The sequence below is a fragment of the Larus michahellis genome, chromosome 14 (genome assembly GCF_964199755.1).
Source record: "Larus michahellis chromosome 14, bLarMic1.1, whole genome shotgun sequence".
Classification (NCBI taxonomy): Eukaryota; Metazoa; Chordata; class Aves; order Charadriiformes; family Laridae; genus Larus; species Larus michahellis.
Genome location: NC_133909.1, coordinates 6,421,207 through 6,439,378, shown reverse-complemented (window position 1 = coordinate 6,439,378; position 18,172 = coordinate 6,421,207). Strand labels below are relative to the sequence as shown.

The window sequence follows — 18,172 nt, the reverse complement described above, 5'->3', positions numbered from 1 at the left end:
GCGGCGGCGGCGCTCTAGCCTGAGTCTATGGCCAGCAGGGCGGGAAGCCGCAGGCCTCCCCTCGGTGGGGCGGAGAACCCGCCCGCCCCACATCCCTCCCTGCCCCACCGAGGGGAGGCCTGCGGCTTCCCGCCCCATAGATCTTAAGCCTGAGCCCCCCCCCCCCGGCGGCGACCCACAATCTTCAGGAGGGGTTCTGCCGGCCAGGCCCCAGGCCTTCCCTCAGCACCCCGGTGCCATCATGGCGGCCCTAAGGAGCTACACACCTCTGCACCGTTTCCCAAAGGGAATGCTGGCTCGCTGAAAGTCCTCCGGGCTCTGTGGGTGTTGAGAATAAAGTCCCTCTCAGGTACAGGTGCTTATCTAAGCAGAAAATTTCTGCTCCAGCTCGGCTGGTAGGGCTCTGTGCCGAGCTTTCCAGGCCAAAGGAGCATACTTTATATCACAAGGAAGGCAAACAGCATTAATTTCATCACCAGGATCGCCCCGCATTGCTTCATTTCTTTCATCGCCTTGCATCTCCCTGGAGGGAGAGCTTTTTTCCCCGTGTAAGGTCATCATCCCTTGGCCTGTTTTCTCCTGGCTAAGAGGAAGAAGGTTGCGGTGGGCTTCGTTCAGGACATGGAGGACATACGCCCCCGTTATTCGGTAGCATCTCTCCCCGCTGCCAGGCTGCTCTGGTGCGTGACAGCCGCTCGGGGTCAGGTGCGTGACAGTGATGGTGCCTCTGGTGACGACTCCTGTCAGAAACCCTTCATGTCAGTCCCCTTCCGCTGAACACTTCATTAAAGATTGTCTCTCTCCAGCCTTTGTTAAGATGCAGTATCCTCAATACGAACAAGATACAAATGCATCGGCGTCCCCTCTGTATGCCACTGGTGCACGTCCTGAGGACCATGATGGCAAGTTCTGTCTCCCTTCACCATGCCCGGTGACATGTATTTGTCCCTGCAGCGTGGATCCATCCCCACATCCCCTTCCACGATCACTCAAGACCAGCCCTGCGGTTATTTAGCTGGTGTACAAGGCAGGAGGGTCCCCCGTTCACCTCACCAGCCACCTGGCTTTGCTCCCGCAGCAGGATCAGGCTGCAGGGCTCAGCATGGATCCTCCATCACAGCCGTAGCCCTGCGGGGACCCACCATGAGTGCAGCGAAACGGGCTGCAGGGTTGCGTGATCCAGCCGGGGAAGGTCAAGGTTTATATCACTGCATCCACGGTGCCTGTGCTGGCAGGGGGCGTGGAGCCATGGCATGGCCATCACCCCCTGCGCTTGCTGCGGGGACAGATCCAGCACAGCACCAGCTCCCTCTCCCAACACGCAGGCAGTTTAGCTACCACAGCTGCCTGTGGTCCCTGCTGGGTTGCTGGTGCCTCTCCAGGTCCCTTCTGTCCCCTGCAGGTCCATGTCTTGTCCTGGCAGGGGCTGTTCGAGCTCCACTCCCATGTCCCCGCATGTTCCCCGATGGCAGTGTAAGGCGAAGCGAGAGCTAACACAGCATCAGCTGCCTGGATTCACTCCGAGAAGGCAGCGCAGCCAGCGGTGCAATGCTGATCCAGCCTTCAGCCTGGCGATAGCCCTGCAGCTTGGGATGAACCGGCACCATCCATGCTGGCAGCATCTCAACCCCGGGCTGGGCTCTCCCTCGGTGTGTGTTTAGTGACGGCCGCTGCTGCCCTGCAAGGCATAGTTGTTTGACAGCGGTCACAGCACCCACACTGTGGCCGTTCACTTGTCACAAGTTGCTGGCTTTGTACTTCCATCCCTGGAGGTGTTCAAAGCCAGGCTGGACGGGGCTTTGAGCAGCCTGGTCTAGTGGGAGGTGTCCCTGCCCATGGCTTGGGCTGGAACTGGATGGTCTTTAAGGTGCCTTCTAACCCGAACCATTCTGTGATTCAAAAGGAAGAAGCTGAAAAAAAAATGGGGGGGTGGGGGGAGCAGACTATTCTTGGATGGAGGAAGTTGGCTGCTTCCCAAGGTCCCTCCTGCACCCACCAGAGAAACAGCAGTTCCTGGGGAGCAGGGACACCCCAAGGGACGTGGGGACAGCAGGGACAGGCTCCTGCGGGGACACCCTGGCGAGGGTAGCAGCGGCTGCAGGGAGAAACCCCAGATCAGCACCCAGGAAGGGGGGAGCAAGCGGGGACATGCCCTGAGGGTGAGGAGGGAGACCCCGCGCTGCGGGGGGCTCACGGCACGGCACCTCTGGAGGGTGCTCAGCCTCCCACCAGCTCCTTCCCAGGTCCCTGGGGAAGGGACTTGCTGCTGCCCTCCGCGTTTAAAGCCCTTCCCTCCTGGCTTGCCATGCAATTCTGGTGTGCTGAGGAAGGAAGGGCTGTCTAACTCCTTCCCACCTGCAGCCAGCTGGCTCCTCACTTGGCATCCTTGGCACACCAACCCCGGGGCTGATGCTGTGTCCGTCCTGAGTTCCCCCAGCCCCTCCTTTGCCCCCCCGCTATCCCTCAGTCCTCATTCCTGCTGCTCTGCGGGGTGCTCAGACCCATCCTGGGCACAGGGGATGGATTCTGCCTGTGTTGTCACCTGCCCTCGTGTTCCCAGCTGAGGTGCAATGAATTTGTGCATTCTGCTGCCGGGCAGCCACCGACACGGCAGACCTCAGGTGACACCTCTGCATGCGTTTGCCTCGGAGGTGCTTGACGACACGTCCTGCCCCAAAACCACCCTGCTCTCGTCTTTCTGAGATACCCCCTGGTGTCCCCAGCTTCATCCCTGAGCGGAGAAGCCCAGCAGCCTGGCAGGGACGGCCCCGCGGGTCCCACTGGGGCGGCTGGTGGAGCTGCGGGGTTGGGATCAGCCCCTGAGAAGCCCGGGCAGGGCAGCGGGCAGAAATCGTGGCCGTTATCGCTGTAACAACCAACCTTTCTCCTGGAAAAGGAAGCACCTCTGATTGCTCTGCGGGCTGAGGGTCACACCTGGTTTTACAGCCAGGCAAAGGAGAAGAAAGAAGCAATTCTGTTTACTTAAGGAGTAATTAATATCCCCGCTCCTGGCGTGTACGGAGGCAGCAGAAACCTCCCCCACAGCCCATGGAGAGCAAGGCTTTGCAGCCCTTTATTATTTCATTATCAGCTGGGCAGGATTAGGAGGGTGGGTCGGGGAACAGCACCGACTTTAAGCAGGTTTAGCTCCTCTGAAAAGGCTTATCCAGGCTCAGCCTCACTTGCTGCCTGCGACGCAGTTATTTGCTGAGCAGAGGCGTTTGAGTAATGTTGGGGGTGCAGGGGGTCGTGCATTTTTAATAGGAAAAAAAATGGTGAAACCCAGCAGGGAAAACCTGGGAGGTTCCTTTACCAGGAACTGGCTTTATTTGTTGAATTTCAACGACCAGGGAGGGCAGTTTCTCAACTCTGCCAAATCCTGCATCACTCCCTGGAGAAAACCAGAGCCTCGGTGCTGCCCTGTGCATGCCGGGGGGCTTTGGGGCGGTTTCTTGCATCGGACCAACACGGCGCCAGGGCGGGACAGGCATTGCAGGCTGCTTCCTGCAGAGCTGGATGAAGTTTTGCCCTTTCTCCTTTACCAAATTTCTCCCTGGAGCCCGGGTGGGGTGGCCAAAGCACGCCGATCCCAGCCCGGCAAGAAGCCGTGGGAACTGTGGCAGCAAATCCCTCTTCTTCTTTCCAGGCCAGAAACGGGAGGCTGTGGTGGGACGCTGTGTCCCCCATAAGTATTTCTGCCCCGGGGGATGCTACCCACAGGCGCCGAGCATTGTGGTGGGAATCATGCTCCTCCCAGGATCGGGATCGTGGCTCCCAGCCCAGCTGGTGGCATCCCGGCCAGGTGGTTCTCATTGCAGCCTCTGACTCACCTCCCAAAAATGCCTGCGCTCACATCATGGCAGGAAACCGCTACCGGGAAGTGGTGAAAACCCTGCAACAGCCTGAAATTCGTCTTCTCCCAGCAAAGGGGGAGATCAAACGGCAGCACTTTGGCCTCAGTCCCTCTGACGCCAGGGCTAGTCATCGGGGTGACTTTTCGGCTGAGCGAGCGGTGCGGGTGGTTACTCCAGACTCAGCAGCTTCTCGTGGGGCATTTGGGAGTGTTTCCCCAGAGCAGGAGTGACCTCAGAAATATTTTTGAGTCAATCATCAGCTGGGAGGAAGGAGCTCAGCTTGTCGGCATTGCCCAGGGCTTCCCGGCAAGCCCTGTGGTCCCGGGATGTGCCAGTGGCCGCTGAGAGCTCAGCTGAGGGGTAGCAGCCCATTGCGGGCTGCAGAGCTTGGCTGTGATTTAGGAGCTGCCGTAATCCCCAGCTCCTCGGAGACTGAGAAACCTCCTGGGTCAAGCCCTGGGCCCCACGTGAAGCTGGGGTTGTGGGTGATCCCTGCTGCCCACGGGTCACGGAGGCAGAGACCGATGGTGCAGTCACTTGCCAGAGTCTTGCAGCAAATGGGTGGCAGACCCAAAACCTGTGTCCCGTCTTGTGTGCCTCAGGTGGGATGCAATCCCAATCGCTCACCTCCGGAGGACACCTCTGTTATTTCTGTCCCCTCCTGCTTGGTGCTGGTCCCCTGCATCGGCACCAGCATCTCCCCGGTGGGCACAAGGGGACCGTTCCCCGCGAGCCCCCACGGCTGGGGGCTGAGAGGGGCTGAGCCGCAGTCCCCGGGGCTGGGTCTGTCCCAAAAAGGCTCCGTCTCCGCACCGGCTGCTCCCGCAAGCGCTGGCTGGAAAGTTCCCACTGCTGCAGTCGGTGCCTGTCCCCCTGCCAAACCCTGCAGCCCTGCCAGCCCCGACGCAGCACAGAGCTGCGCTATTTCTGGCTCCACCTTGAGACATGTACCTTCAGCAGTGGGAACGATGCTAAAAGAGACGGATCTGGGATGAGCGCATCCCCTTCCCGTCACCGTCCCCGGGGCGGACGCGGCAGAGCGGGCAGGGATCTGGAGGAGCCGCGTGCCTCGAAGCGAAAGGCTGCGGTTCATCCTGCAGCAGAGCCGTGTCCTCTGCTCGCCTCCCCCGGAGCTGCCGCTGCGGGCTGGGCAGCAGGAGCCCAGGATCCGGGCCTGCCCCGGCACAGAGAGCCTTGGGTCCATGCTGAGCCGGGGTGCATCAGCTGGCGGGGGGAAAGGGTTACAGCGCGGCTGGGGAGCCCCCAGTCTCTCTGCTTTCTTCCCCCAGGACAAGCTCCCTGGGGAGGAGCATCTCCTCTGGCAGCTGGGGGCAAGAGCAGGAAGAGCCTGGGGGTAGGATCGAGCTGAGGGGGTGTTTAATTGCCATATTTAATCTTTGTCTGCTGCTTCTGCCTCAGTTTCCCCAAGCACAGAGCATCCATCACATTCTCCAGCGAGCCCAGGGCATGGTGCTCCAGACATAGAATCACAGAATGGTTCGGGTTGGAAGGGACCTTAGAGATCACCCAGTGCCACCGCCTGCCGTGGGCAGGGACACCTCCCACCAGACCAGGTTGCTCCAAGCCCCGTCCAGCCTGGCCTTGAACCCCTCCAGGGATGGGGCAGCCACAGCTTCTCTGGGCAACCTGGGCCAGGGGCTCACCACCCTCAGTGAAAAATTTCTCCTTAATGTCTAACCTAAATCTCCCCTCTTTCAGTTTAAAACCGTTACCCCTTGTCCTATCACTGTGCTCCTTGATCCAGAGTCCTTCCCCATCTCTCCTGGAGCCCCTTTAGGGACTGGAAGGGGCTCTAAGGTCTCCCCAGAGCCTTCTCTTCTCCAGGCTGAACCCCCACAGCTCTCTCAGCCTGTCCTCACAGCAGAGGGGCTCCAGCCCTCCCAGCATCTTTGTGGCCTCCTCTGGGGAGGGTTCCCATATGAGCCTTCTCCCCAAAAAAACTTCTGTGGGGCCTGGGGCACCCCACCAGCCCTCCCAGGACAGGACTCTGAGGAGTGTTTCCTCTTGAAGGGAGCCTGGTGGCCTCCGTGGTCACGGATGGACCGGATTCCCCGTGCCCTGGGTGAGCCCCCTCTGCAATGAGAAAGGAGGTGGGGGATTCACCACCAGCTGTCCCCACCGGCTCGGCTCGCCAGCTCCATGCCGCCCTCCCACACGCGTGGCCTCTGCAGCACCGGGCGGGCAGGAATGGAGCCGATCAGGACAAACATGACGGGCAGACGCCTGCCCACGGTGCGGGAGCCCTGGCTGCCGAGCACCCTTTGGGCTGCCGGCTGGGTCAAGGGAGCTCGTTAAGGCTCTCGTAATTAGGATAGCCCCAAACGACTGTTTATCAGCACTGAGCAGTGGCAGAAACAATCCCGCTTCCGCATTAGACATCGCATCTGGAGGCAAACAAGTGGTGTCCGTGCGGGACCGGGGCAAATCAGTCCGTGCGGGACCGGAGCAAAGGGACCCACGCAGGGCTGGTGGCGGGCACCGGGCTGACTGTGGCATGAAGCGGGCATCTGCCAAACATCGGAATGGGGTCACGTGAAGTCCCCGTAGACCAGCACTAAGACGGAAAAGCTCTGCCTGGCTGTCCCCTGCCATCACAGAGGCTGAGTTTGTGCTGGTCCCATTCCCTATCGGAGAAAATCCTGGCTGCAGCCCCCTCCTCTCCCTGTTCTGGGCATCCACCCCAGGGGCAGGCTTGCCCTAACCCTTCCTGTGCCCGAGCGCATTGCCGGCTTCCACAGCTCGCCATGAAGCCGCTCTCAGCCCCTTTCCCCAGCCCACACCCAGCAGAGCCCGGCCGGGCATTCAACCCCTATTTAAAGCGCAGGCAGGCAGGGTGAGGGGAATCCCCGCGGCATGGGGCCACGGATGGATGTAGCGCGGTGAGGCCAGAGCCCAAAGCAGACCCATCGCCCCATGGCACCTGTCAGGAGCAGTGCCACAGCTGCTGTCACATCCTCCCACCAGGTCCCGTGCCTTCCTGTGCGGAAATGGGGTGTGGGTTAGTCACCGGGAAGGGTGAGGGGCAGGTCAGGACACCACGCTCCCCAGCATCCAGCTGTTTCCTCCCGTGACACCTTGCTGAGGACCTCGGGGCTCTTTACAAACACCGGACCACAGCATGGTCACAGCTGGGGAAGCAGCCAAGCCCAAATCTCACCCTGAATCGGCCGCAGGTGCTGCGGTTCCTCAGCCAAAAGCAGCAGCCAGCAAGTCCCTGGGAGTGGGTTCTGCCCCACCTCCCCCTCTAAGCATCTCTTTGAACCCAGAGCGCCCAGGGAAGTCTTTGGTGATGCTCCAAATCATGGCACCTCGCCTTAGGTCACTGGGAAAGCAAGGCTTAACTGCCTTATCTGCCCAGCTGGTCATCCCGTGCCCTCCCTGTAATTTTTGGCCAGTCCCCGTGGGTTTAAGCGGGGACAGAGGGCTGAGGGCTCACCGCTAATTAAACTGCAGTAGGTGTGAAGAGCGATGCCTCCCCAGGGTGCGAGCTCAAGGTTACGGGGTCTCCGGCTGCTGCCAGCCCCGCCGCATGCAGAGTGCGAAACCCACATGAGCATTGCCACGAAGGGTGGTTCGAGGATGAGGAGGTGGCAAGGAAAGGCCAGAGGAAGAGGAGGAGGGAGGGACTGGGGCACATCTCTGCCTGCCTTACCATTCCCACGGTGCGTGTCCGAGTGCCTGTCGCCTGCTTCCCCGTGCAGAGGCTCAGCTCTGCTTTGGTTAGAGCCTCAGGGGAGCAAAGGGCCAGCTGCAGCCTGTGGAGCAGAGATGCATCCATGGGGAATTGGCTAGCAAAAGAAATCCTTGTTGAGCTGGGCCAGACCCTCCAAGCCCAGCAGCCCCTCGGGAGGGTGAGGTCAGTCCTGTCACCATCAGAAGCTGCTGTCGGTGACACTTGCCAGCCGCCGTGGGGACGGAGTGGCTCCCAGCTGTGCTGGCACCTCTGGCAGGTCCCCTGGGCTCCATCCCCAGCGCTGTGTGCCCTGAGGTGGGGTTCACGGCACAGCCCACCCCCTCTATGGGGCTCCATGCCCATGGCACCTCCAACCCGCATGGATACCTGGTGGCAAACCACCAGTCATGGGCTGGACGTCGTCCCCCTCCATCCTCTCTCCTGGAGGTGTCCCCCGCCAGCTGCGCGCTGTCCTCCTCATCCCTCGCAGTGCCTTGGTTCCTCCAGGCTCTGCTCCTCTCGCCCTGTCCCAGCTGGAGAGATGCAGAAACGGTGTTAAATGCTTGAGCAGGCACCATGGCCCTGCCAGCGCTGGTCCGTGTGCTGCTGGACACGATGCATACGAGCTGTGGCTGCTGTGACTGCCCAGAACTTTGCTGCCACTCTCCTGGTGTGACCGTGGGTCCGTGCTGTGCCAGCCCCGTGACTGTGGACCATGGGAGCACCCACGATGGCCACCCACCCCACACGGTAGAGCCACCCACAGCAAACCCACAGCATCGCCTTGCCCTCGCGTGTTTGCAGACCTTTGCTCCAGCCGGGTGGCCCGGGTGCCCCCCCCCCGCCCACCCCCCCGGGAGCCCTGCCCGGAGCGTGCGTGGCGCTTGGGGAAACTGAGGCAGGTTGGGGAAACTGAGGCGGGCTGCGGGGCGGGGCGGGGGGGGGGGGCTCGGGGCAGCCCCGGGACAGGCCCCCCCGGGCTGGGAGGGGGATGTGGGTGGGTTAAATTTTTATGAATGGGGCCGCCCCGCCTGCCATTGCCGGGCGGCGCGGCGGGTGTCAGCAGCGAGCAGCGGCGGGCGGCGCTCCCCGGTGCGTCCCGCTCCCGTTCCGCCGCCCGATGGCCGCCGGCCGCCGCGCTCCCCCGGAGCCCGGTGGGGGCCCGGTGTTACTTCAAGGCATCTTCGGTGCGGGACCCACCGCCGGTGCCGCCGCCTGCTCCTTGGCTCTCACCCCCCGGGAGTTGCAGGTGCGGCGTCCCGGCGGTTCCTCCGGGGGCTCGGCCGGTCCCGACGCCGCGCTCCGCCTGGCCGACTGCGTGGGCTCCGCCGCCTTCCCCGCCGCCGCCGCCGCCGCCTGCTTCTCCCTGGTCTGCTACCCCTTCCGCGGGCCGCGCTGGGGCTCGCCCGCCCGCCAGCGCCTGGAGCGCACCTTCCGCGTCTGCCTGGGACCCGACGCCGAGGGCAACCTGCGCATCGCCCAGGCCTGGAGCCGCAGGATCCGGGAGCTCTCGGTGCCCGCCGTGCCCGCGCAGGACGGTGAGTGGTCGCCCCACGCTCGGGGGACACCCCCTCCGCGTCCCCGCTGCGGGGCCCGACGGGGCGAGCCCCGGGACCGGGCAGGAGCGGGGGGTGCGGGGTGTGTTGGCGTTTGCCGGGACCGGAGCCAGCAACCCCCCGAGGGCGTGGGGACCGCCAGCTCTCCGTCGCCTGTCCCCAGGCGGCCCGGCTGTCCCCCCGTGGGGACGCGGCTGGCGCCCTGCCGGGAGCGCTGCGCCCTGGTCGGGCTCCGAAGGAACAGGTCGGGGTCGGGGGGGGGACACGGGACGGACAGGGGGCGATCTGCAACCCCACAGGGTCACCTGGATCCGCGCCCCCCCGCCCCGAGCCCGCGGGGGACGGGGACATCCCTGTGCACAGCCCCGGGGCCGGGGGTGGCTTGTCTCCCCCCTTTCTCCCTTAAATCGTAAGGGGCAGCAGGGACGTGGTCACACCACGGGGGCCCTTTGCACGGGTCCCCCCTCCCCTCGCATCACGTCGGTTCAATAGCAAAGCTCCAAAGGGCAGCATGAACCAAGAAAAAAAAATAATAAAGTCATCGTTGCTGACGCAGGCAGGATGGGAGCCAGGCACTGTCCCCGGCAGGTCCCATCCATCACTTGGGAGAAGGCGCATCCCTGCGGGACACCCCCGGGCCCAGCGGGGTCCCAGGGTGGCAGCCAGGAGGGGCCGGGGTGTCACTTCCCGCTCCCTCCGGGAGCTGCCACCAGCTGGAAGGGGAGCGGCTGGCTCGGGGGCCAGGTCCCCCAGCTCCCGCAGTCAGGGCAGGGCAGGCTGGCATATATTTGAACATCTGAGCAGAGATTCAATTATATGCACTACTTCATTTATTTAGCTGTCCAGTCGCACTGATCAGACTTGGAAATTAAGAGGCATGCGGTTAGAGGGATCCTGTCAAATCGCATTTAGCCCAGCTCTCCCCCTTCGGATTTTAAAATGCAGCTTTTTTACATGACCTGCAGCTACAAAACAACTTTCTGCTACTCTTCCTAAGGAATAAAAACAAACCCAGTGGAAAGGGGTGAGGGCGAAACCAGTTCCCTGGCTCCGTTTCCAGCCTGAACTCCGCAGCTGCAAGTCTCCGAGCGATTTAAAACCTTCGCCCTTTCAGCGGGCGGAGCGAGGGCGCTGGGGCAGGAGCAGCTCCATTGCATGGCGGGGGCCTCGGGGGAAGGCCGAGGAAGGAGGACAGGGGAGAAGGTGGTGCGGGATATTTTTGCAGTTATTTCTCGAGCTGAGAGCCAGCAGGATTTGCAAACTTCTCCCCCGCCAAGTTTGAGCCGGAGCTAAAAATGCCTCTCACCACACCCTGCGCTCGCCCGTGGCCTCACGTGCCGCCATCGCTGCCTGCACGGGACAGATAAGGCCGTGCCGGGCAGCTGCGTGTGAGTCCGTGCAGAGCAATCCTGTCACCCCATCCCTGTGGGGAGGGGACCGGGGAGCCACCAGCGATCCCATCCTGGTGGCGTCTCCGTTCCAGCATCCTCTGGGATAAAAGCCCTATGGAGAGCTACAGCGGAGGGGAAGCTTCACCCTCCTTATATCACCCCCAGGGGGAAAACCGAATCCCTCCGCAGTGGCTGACCCCAGAGCTGGGGCTGCCCGCAGCGCACAGGGACGTGTCCCACCCTGCAGCTGGCTGGGACGGAGCAAACCGCCCCCGGGCTTGTGTCCTGATGGGGAAATCCAGCCCCTGGCTGTGGTCGGAAGCTGCTGGCGAGCTGCTGGCAGCAGCCACGGCAGAGCGGTGTGTCATCAGCGAGCAGGACATGGCCTTGCCGCAAGTCCCCATTTTAGGGGACCTCGTCGTGCTCGGCCCCTCGCCACGCGGAGGAGGTGACACTCTGTGGAGAGGGGACGCAGCGGGCATGTCCCAGTCCATCCCAGCCTCATGCCAGCTGGGTCACCAGGCAGGACAGCCCTGTCCCCCCACCAGCCTGGCACGCTTGTTCCTTCTGCCCAGAGAGTTTCCAGGAGGATGCAGGGACACGACAGAGCATCTGGGGCTGCTGATGGAGCCGTGGCAGCGCGGTCCCCACGTGAGCGCGGCTGGGACACGTGTCCCATGGGGGGACGTGGGCGGAGAGCAGAGTTTGTGCAGTGGCAGCAGCTGGAGCCCCTTCCTCCTGCTGACTCAGTGTCTGCTCCGCTCGCCGCTGGAGGTTGAAAGCAGCCGCGCGGTGCCGGGAAGTGGCCAAGCCTCGCCGAGATGCCAGGGGCCGGCCGGTGTTGCGCAAGGGAGAAGGGATGCTGCTGAAATCTAGCCCCCCCGTCCCCGGCCTGAGCATGGGCCGCTGCTGCTGGGCTCCAGCTCCGAACCAGCGCCCCTCGCTCCTGCTGCGGGAGCTGGGCTGAGCCCCGCGCTGCTGGTGGCACTGGTCCCACACTGGGATCGCATCCCCTTCCCTATTCACGCCCTGGTACCAGCAATCTGTCCCTGGTGGCAGAGTCACGGCACCCCTCGGTGCGCTGAGGAGGGTTTGCCTTTCCCCCTCCAGCCGAGGAGCGGGTCCTGGGGGTCCCGGCCGTACCCCGCTGCCCAGCGCAGGCCATGGGGCAGCCACGGGTCCAGGCAAGACCCGGCTGCGGCTCCATGTGCGTGTCAGAAACGGTGCGGCTGATAAGAAAGTTTGTGTGTTTAAAAACTGTATTTAGGTGCTTGAAGTACCTCGTGCAGAGGTGGGAGAGAGCACGAGGTGGGAGAGAGAGAAAAGCCCCCCATCACCTGCCTCCGGCCGCTGGGGCTTGAGCACGAACCCCCTGCCCGTGGGCTCGGCTGTGTTTGTCCGCGGGGGATTTTAGTCACCAGGGAAGGCTCCGGAGGGGAGGGAGGGGGACCAGCCCAGCCCCGGGGTCGCTGCCCCTTGTCCTTGACCAGAGCTGGGGTGGCCTCCGCTCGCCGCGTTCCACCACTGTCCCCGAGGGCAGCTGGTCCCCTCGCTTCTGGCACCCACTGATAAGGGGCCGGGGAGGGGGGGGCAGCCAGGGACAGCCAGCGCCCATCCCCAGGCTCAGCCCTGGCTCACGGGTGGACCTTTGCTGGGGACTCGGTGGCAGGTCCCAAGCAGCCGGCTTGGGGACAAGGAGGTGTCCTGGAGGGTGACAGCCTCAGCGGGTCGTTCCCAGGGGCAGAAAATCAACCTGATGGTGTCAAAATCAGCAGGGCTCGGTGTGCTCCCGGGGCTGGGACGGGCACGGAGATGGGATGCTCCAGGCACGTCTCCCCACAGGGCAGCTTGTGGACTCTGCCAGCCGCCGGGGAAGCCCTGGCGAGGCCCTGAGCGGTGTGATGCTGGGTGTCACCCCAGGGAGATGGCACCTTTAGGCACCTCCATTGCCCCAGGCTCCCCCCTCCCCGCCTGCATCCCCGGGGTGGCAGCAGGAGGGGCTTTAGCTGTAAAAACGCTGTCTGTGTGTTCAAACAGCTGGAATCAAAGTGGCAGACAAGGCGGGGGGCAGGCAGATGTCCTAGCCCTCCCCCGTCCCGGGTTAGAAGGGGGATTCCCAACCCCGGGGCAGTGCTGGGAATCGCGGGATGCTTTGGTGACTCAGCTCCTGACGGAGCAGCTCCTTCTGCTGAGCCAGCAAACGCAGCCCCCGCACTGTCCGGCAGAGCCCACGCACCCAGAGGGGCACCCGATCCCCCCCCCGGGGGCCAGATCATGGCTCAAGGGCCCAGAGCTGGTGGGGACACCCCCTGCCCCCCAAAAACTGTCTTCACCCTGCAGGGCCAGGGTGTTCCAGAGGCGCTGCGGGAGCTCGAGGCACAGTGGCCTGCTCATTTCAGCACTGGGGGTGCCCAAGCAGCACCCGGGGGTTCCCTGCCCTCAGGCAGGCTGCCACCAGCTCCCCCGGGTGCCATTGTGTCACTCCTCCTCCCTGTGCCTCCCTCGCAGGGCAGCTGCAGCCCCATCTCACCCCATCCCCCTGCACGGGGACCATGGCGCTGGGGGCTCGGGCAGGGGGACGCAGACCCCTGCCAGGCTTGTAATTACAGCCCTCACGCGTGAAACCTGAGCCCCGTGGGGAGCAGGGGAAGCAGAAGCGTCCGTCTGCTGGCGCAGGTGTCTGTCCTGGCCCTGCTCCATCTGGGGTGGATGTGAGGAGTCAGGATCTTGAGTCCCTCCGTCCTTGGCTCGCTGTGCGATGTGGGGCTGAGCCATGTGGTGAGCTGTGGGGTTCAGCAGGGAAAACTCACCACCGAGGGTGGCGGGGCCCTGGGGAGGTTGGGTTGCAAATCTCCCCTTTGCTTCCGCCTTTCTTTCCTCGGCACGTCCGAAAGCGCAGCCGGCAGCACCCTGCTGGGATGCACGGGGGTGCTCGGTGACGCAGAGCCCCGTCGCTGCTGCAGGACGCTGGGCTGGGTATAAAACACCTCTGCTGAGTGCAGGAGAGCTCAAGATGAGTCATAGAATCACAGAATGGTTCGGGTTGGAAGGGACCTTGAAGCCCACCCAGTGCCACCCCCTGCCCTGGGCAGGGACACCTCCCACCAGCCCAGGTTGCTCCAAGCCCCGTCCAGCCTGGCCTTGAACCCCTCCAGGGATGGGGCAGCCACAGCTTCTCTGGGCAACCTGGGCCAGGGGCTCACTGCCCTCACAGGAGAGAATTTATTTACTGCAGGACCCCCTGTGTCCCCATCTCTGCCACCTCCCCTGCTTTCCCGGCAGGGACCCTCCACCCCTGGTCACCTCCCGTGGGGTGTGTAGGGATGCAGCCTGGGGAGATTGTGGGGATTGGGGGCAGCTTCCCTCCCCCTGACCCTGATCCCCCCTCTCCCCCCTGTCCAGGTGACAGCTATGGGGTGCTGCCCCGGCCCTGCCGCGCGCTGGTGCTGCTGAACCCGCAGAGCGGTGCCGGCCGGGCGCTGGAGGACTTCCAGGCGGTGGTGCAGCCCATGCTGGCGGAGGCCGACATCGCCACCACCGTCTTCATCACCGGTGAGTCCACGAGCGGCTCCCTCACCTCCTCCTCCTCTTCTTCCTCCCCTCCCTCCCCTCTTCCCAGGATCCTACCTGGGTGCTGCCGCCCCGGGATGGGCTCCTTCGAGGGTCTCGTACCCCCCGGCATCACCACGGCTCTGGCTCCTGCGGGGTTGGATTGGCCAACACAGTGGGTGGGCTGTCACAGGTGGAGTGGCAAAGGGTGCAAGGGACATGGTTGCACTCCATAGGGGCGACTGCCTCACCCCCTGCACCCCCAGCTGGGACCCTCACAGGGACAGGGGGCTGGGGTCACTGTATGGGGGGGGTGGCAGCAGGCAGGGCAGAGGGCTGGGGGGCGATGCTCGACTTTCTGCTTTGCCCTGCAGAGAGACCCCACCATGCTCACGAGAAGGTACGGGACGAGGACCTGTCGCAGTGGGACACACTGGTGGTCATGGCCGGGGATGGGCTGCTGTACGAGGTGAGAGGGGCACCACGGGGCACCCCCCCGGGATGGGCACAGGGCCGGGAGGAGAGGGATGCCTGGGGCAGGAGCCAAGCGCTGAGACACGAAGGCAGGCAGGGAACGGCAAGGGAGACGTGACCCCCAGCTTGGTGCTGCCCTGGATGGGGGCACCACGGGCTCTGCTCCCCCCGAACCGTGTGGGGGCCTCTGGGGTCTTTGCATGGCCCTGGGTGCCACCAGCGTCCTCCATCCGTACAGGTGGTGAACGGGCTCATGGAGCGGCCGGACTGGGAGGACACCATGAAGAAGCCACTGTGCATCCTGCCGGGGGGCTCCGGGAACGCCCTGGCCGCCTCCATCAACCACTACGCAGGGTGAGCCCCGGCCCCGGGGAGGCACCTACTGCTGGCACGTGGGGCTGCGCTGGCACCCAGGCGGGGGCGACGAGGGAAGGGAAGGGCTGAGAATGGCTCCAGCCCTGGGAAAGGGCGCTGGGATGCCCAGCACGGGGGTGCCCACCTGCGTCCCCACCTCCCCGCAGGCTGGTGCTGCCCAGCTCCAGCCAGTCCCTGCGAGCCTCAGCTTGCAGCCCTGTGTCCCCAGCTCCCCCCATGGCCTTTTTCTTCTCCACGCTTTAAGTCTGGCACAGCTTTACCCCAAAGGATCCACCCCGGGGCACAGCCGATGCCGCTGCACGGCGCGGGGACGGGGATTGCCCTGTCCCAGCAGCCCCAACTCCATTCCCTCTCTTACAAACTAGTTTATCCCTCCCAGCCCCAGCAAAACCTCTCCCAGCAGCTGGCCCTGAGGGATGCTGTCACCCAGCTGGCACCCTGGGTGCCAACCACGACGCAGGGGTGAGGGTTGCACGTGGACGGTGGGACGGGAGGAGAGACCCCGAGCTGGGTCCAGTGCAAACTCACCCTCTCCGTCCCTCGCAGCAACGATCATGTCGCCAAGAAGAAGCTGCTGACGAACTGCGCCTTCATCCTGTGCAAGGGGCTGCACACGCAGATGGACCTGGTCTCGCTGAGCACGGCCTCGGGCAAGCGCCTCTTCTCCTTCCTCGGCTTCGGCTGGGGCTTCATCTCGGACGTGGACATCGACAGCGAGAAGTACCGGCGCCTGGGCAATGCCCGCTTCACCCTGGGCACCCTGCAGTGCCTGGCCAAGCTGCGGGTCTACCAGGGCCGCCTCTCCTACCTGCCCGCCGTCCCCGGGCAGGGCACCCTCCCGCCACACAGGGACCCCCCCGTGCCCATCACCAACGGCCAGGTTGGCCACGTCCTGCCGCCGGCGGGGACGGAGGCGGCCGGGGCTCTGCCCGCCGACTCCCTGCTGGTGCCGCTCGGCCAGCCGGTGCCGGCGCACTGGACGGTGGTCCCCGAGGAGGAGTTTGTCACCGTCTACGCCATCTACCAGTCCCACCTGGGCACCAACCTGCTGCTGGCACCGGCGGCCCGGCTGCACGACGGCTGCATCCATCTCTTCTACCTGAAGGCTGGCATCAGCCGCGTGGCGCTGCTGAAGCTCTTCCTGGCCATGGCCAGGGGGACCCACCTGGACTTGAACTGTCCCCACCTGCGCTACGTCCCTGTCCGGGCTTTCCGCCTGGAGCCGCGGGTGGCCACGGGCATCATGACGGTGGACGGCGAGGCGCTGGCCTGTGAGCCGGTGCAGGGCCAGATCCACAGCCGCCTCTGCCGTGTCCTCAGCGGCTCCTGAGCAGAGGGGTGCCACCCCCCCGCCCCTGCTCCCCACAGCGCTGAGCCGCCGGCACGGCCCGGCACCGTCTTCCTCCCACTCAGGAACCACCTCCTCCTCCCGTAGCAATAGCTCTCGGGGGCCGCGGGTGCTCATCCCCTCGCGTGCCCCCATGCTTAGCTTTACCCCCTTCCTTGGGACAGCCACCAGCGCTGTCCCAAAAATGAGCCAAGAGTCCGATCAGGTACCCTGTGCCGGCGAGATGCCGGCATGTTTTATCGCGGTACAAGGTCCCGGCCCCAGGGCGGCTGCGCCGGCACAGCCCCGTCCCCTCCCTAGCTTGGACGCACAGGGGGGCACCGCTCGCATCCCCACCGCGGAGCCAGTGCCCCCCCCCCAGGGATGGTCAGGACCAAGATATCTAATACAAGAACTCGACTTTTTTAAAGAATGTTTCTACCCAAAGCTTCCTGTAGAAGCGGAGTTTATTCTTGTGAGAAATGCAATAAATATCTAGCGTTTGCAAAAAAAATCCCACCCCCGGGTTTTAAATCGGAGCTCAGGGCTGGGGTGCTGTCACCCTGAGCTGTCACACACAGCCCGGCCGTGGCAGCTGTCAGGACCGGTTTAGCTCAGCACCGCGGCCCCTCGCAGCAGCCTGTCCCTGCTGCCAGGCCACCGTCGCCCTGGGGCCAGGACCAGGATGGAGCCATGATCCCAGGAGATGCTCCCAGGGGAGGTGTCCCGGAGGCAGGTCACGGGGCATCGCGGCCACCAACCCCCATTTTTGGGGTGCGCTGGTGCCTCCTGGCCCAGCATGGAGAATGGGAGAGCTCAGCCCCGCAGCGATGCTTTGGGACACCCTGCGGAAGGGTCAGGGCCTGCGAGCGAGGGGAGGGGTGGCAGAAGAGGTTCAAGGGGGGGTTGTTTGGAGCAGAGGGGTTTGGCTTTCCACCGGGATCGGGGGCCCTTCGGGGAGCTCACACGTCCCCTTTCCCAGGCAGCCCGGGACCAGCTGGAACCCTGCAACAGGTCCCTGCCCGGGGGTTTGCGCCTGAGGGAGGCGGGGAAGGGGGGGGAATGCCTGAGCCTGTTTGGTATAAAATTGCAGTAATTAAACCTCATTTACAGCGCTCGAGTACAAAAGTAGAAGAGCAAACAGTGGTGGCTGTTTGCATTTATTCATCTGCAAACTATGCAATTAGCATCGCGGAGCTGGGAAAGAAGAGCACGATTGTTCCGTGTCCCCCCGCCCAGCCCCGCTCCCTCGCCGGGAGCTGAGCTCATGTTCCCGGACCAGTAAAGGGGGCAGCAGCTGGGAAGCACCTCTCAAAATGAAGTTATTTCCCCCTCCGTGGCATCGGGCCAGGGGGAAAAAGGGACGGGGCGATGCTTTGCTGAACTTCTCCGACCCTGTGGAAGGGCTGTGGGTGCTGCAGGGAGAGGCCGGGGCAGGGGAGGTCGGTCACTGGAGCCGAGCTGTTGGGCTTGGCAGCACCCAAAAGGTGCCGTCCCCCATCTCCCGGGGACAGCTGGGTTGTTCACAGCAGCAGGTAGGTTGGGATCTCCCTCGCCCTTCCCTTTCCCAGGTTTTGCTGCAAAAACCTACGAGCCATCGGGTCTCCCAGGGGAGCCCCCGGCTCGTCCTGTGCAGCCCCTCGCTCCTGGCACCCCAGGGAGGGGGCAGCAGCGGCCACCCACCCCTCCAGAGGCAGGTTCTTGCTGGTTTTGAACAAGGACAAACCTCAACAGAAGGGTTTAGGAACTCGCTGCTCCCACTCCTTTGCAGCTCAAGGCCCACGCGTTCAGCCACCTTCCTAGGAATGACCCTGAGGAATCCAAGCATCATTAACGTTATTCTGCTGCAGAAAAAGAAAAAAAAAAATCTTCATTTTCAAAGAGAAGAGTTCAATTATCTCTGTTATTCTTGTGCTATGAAAAGACTGCGCTGAAGTTGCCAAGAAATAAAG

The 18,172-nt window shown here is 63.7% G+C and overlaps 1 protein-coding gene across 1 annotated transcript; it reads left to right on the top strand.

Annotated features, from left to right (window-relative positions):
• The first annotated feature begins 8,575 nt into the window (after positions 1-8,575).
• On the top strand, positions 8,576-16,726 carry SPHK1 (sphingosine kinase 1). The gene is made up of 5 exons (XM_074607909.1): positions 8,576-9,086; positions 13,898-14,047; positions 14,419-14,513; positions 14,757-14,872; positions 15,440-16,726. Exons 1-5 carry the CDS (start codon positions 8,669-8,671, stop codon positions 16,221-16,223), a joined length of 1,563 nt encoding a protein of 520 aa, XP_074464010.1. The 5' UTR covers positions 8,576-8,668; the 3' UTR covers positions 16,224-16,726.
• Positions 16,727-18,172: the final 1,446 nt, after the last annotated feature.

Excerpts from the sequence above, each read along its gene's own strand:
- SPHK1 (XM_074607909.1), top strand. The coding sequence starts at position 8,669 with ATGGCCGCCGGCCGCCGCGCTCCCCCGGAGCCCGGTGGGGGCCCGGTG. Across the intron at positions 9,087-13,897 it reads CGCCGTGCCCGCGCAGGACG|GTGACAGCTATGGGGTGCTG; the intron begins GTGAGTGGTCGC and ends CCCCCTGTCCAG. Across the intron at positions 14,048-14,418 it reads CACCACCGTCTTCATCACCG|AGAGACCCCACCATGCTCAC; the intron begins GTGAGTCCACGA and ends TTTGCCCTGCAG.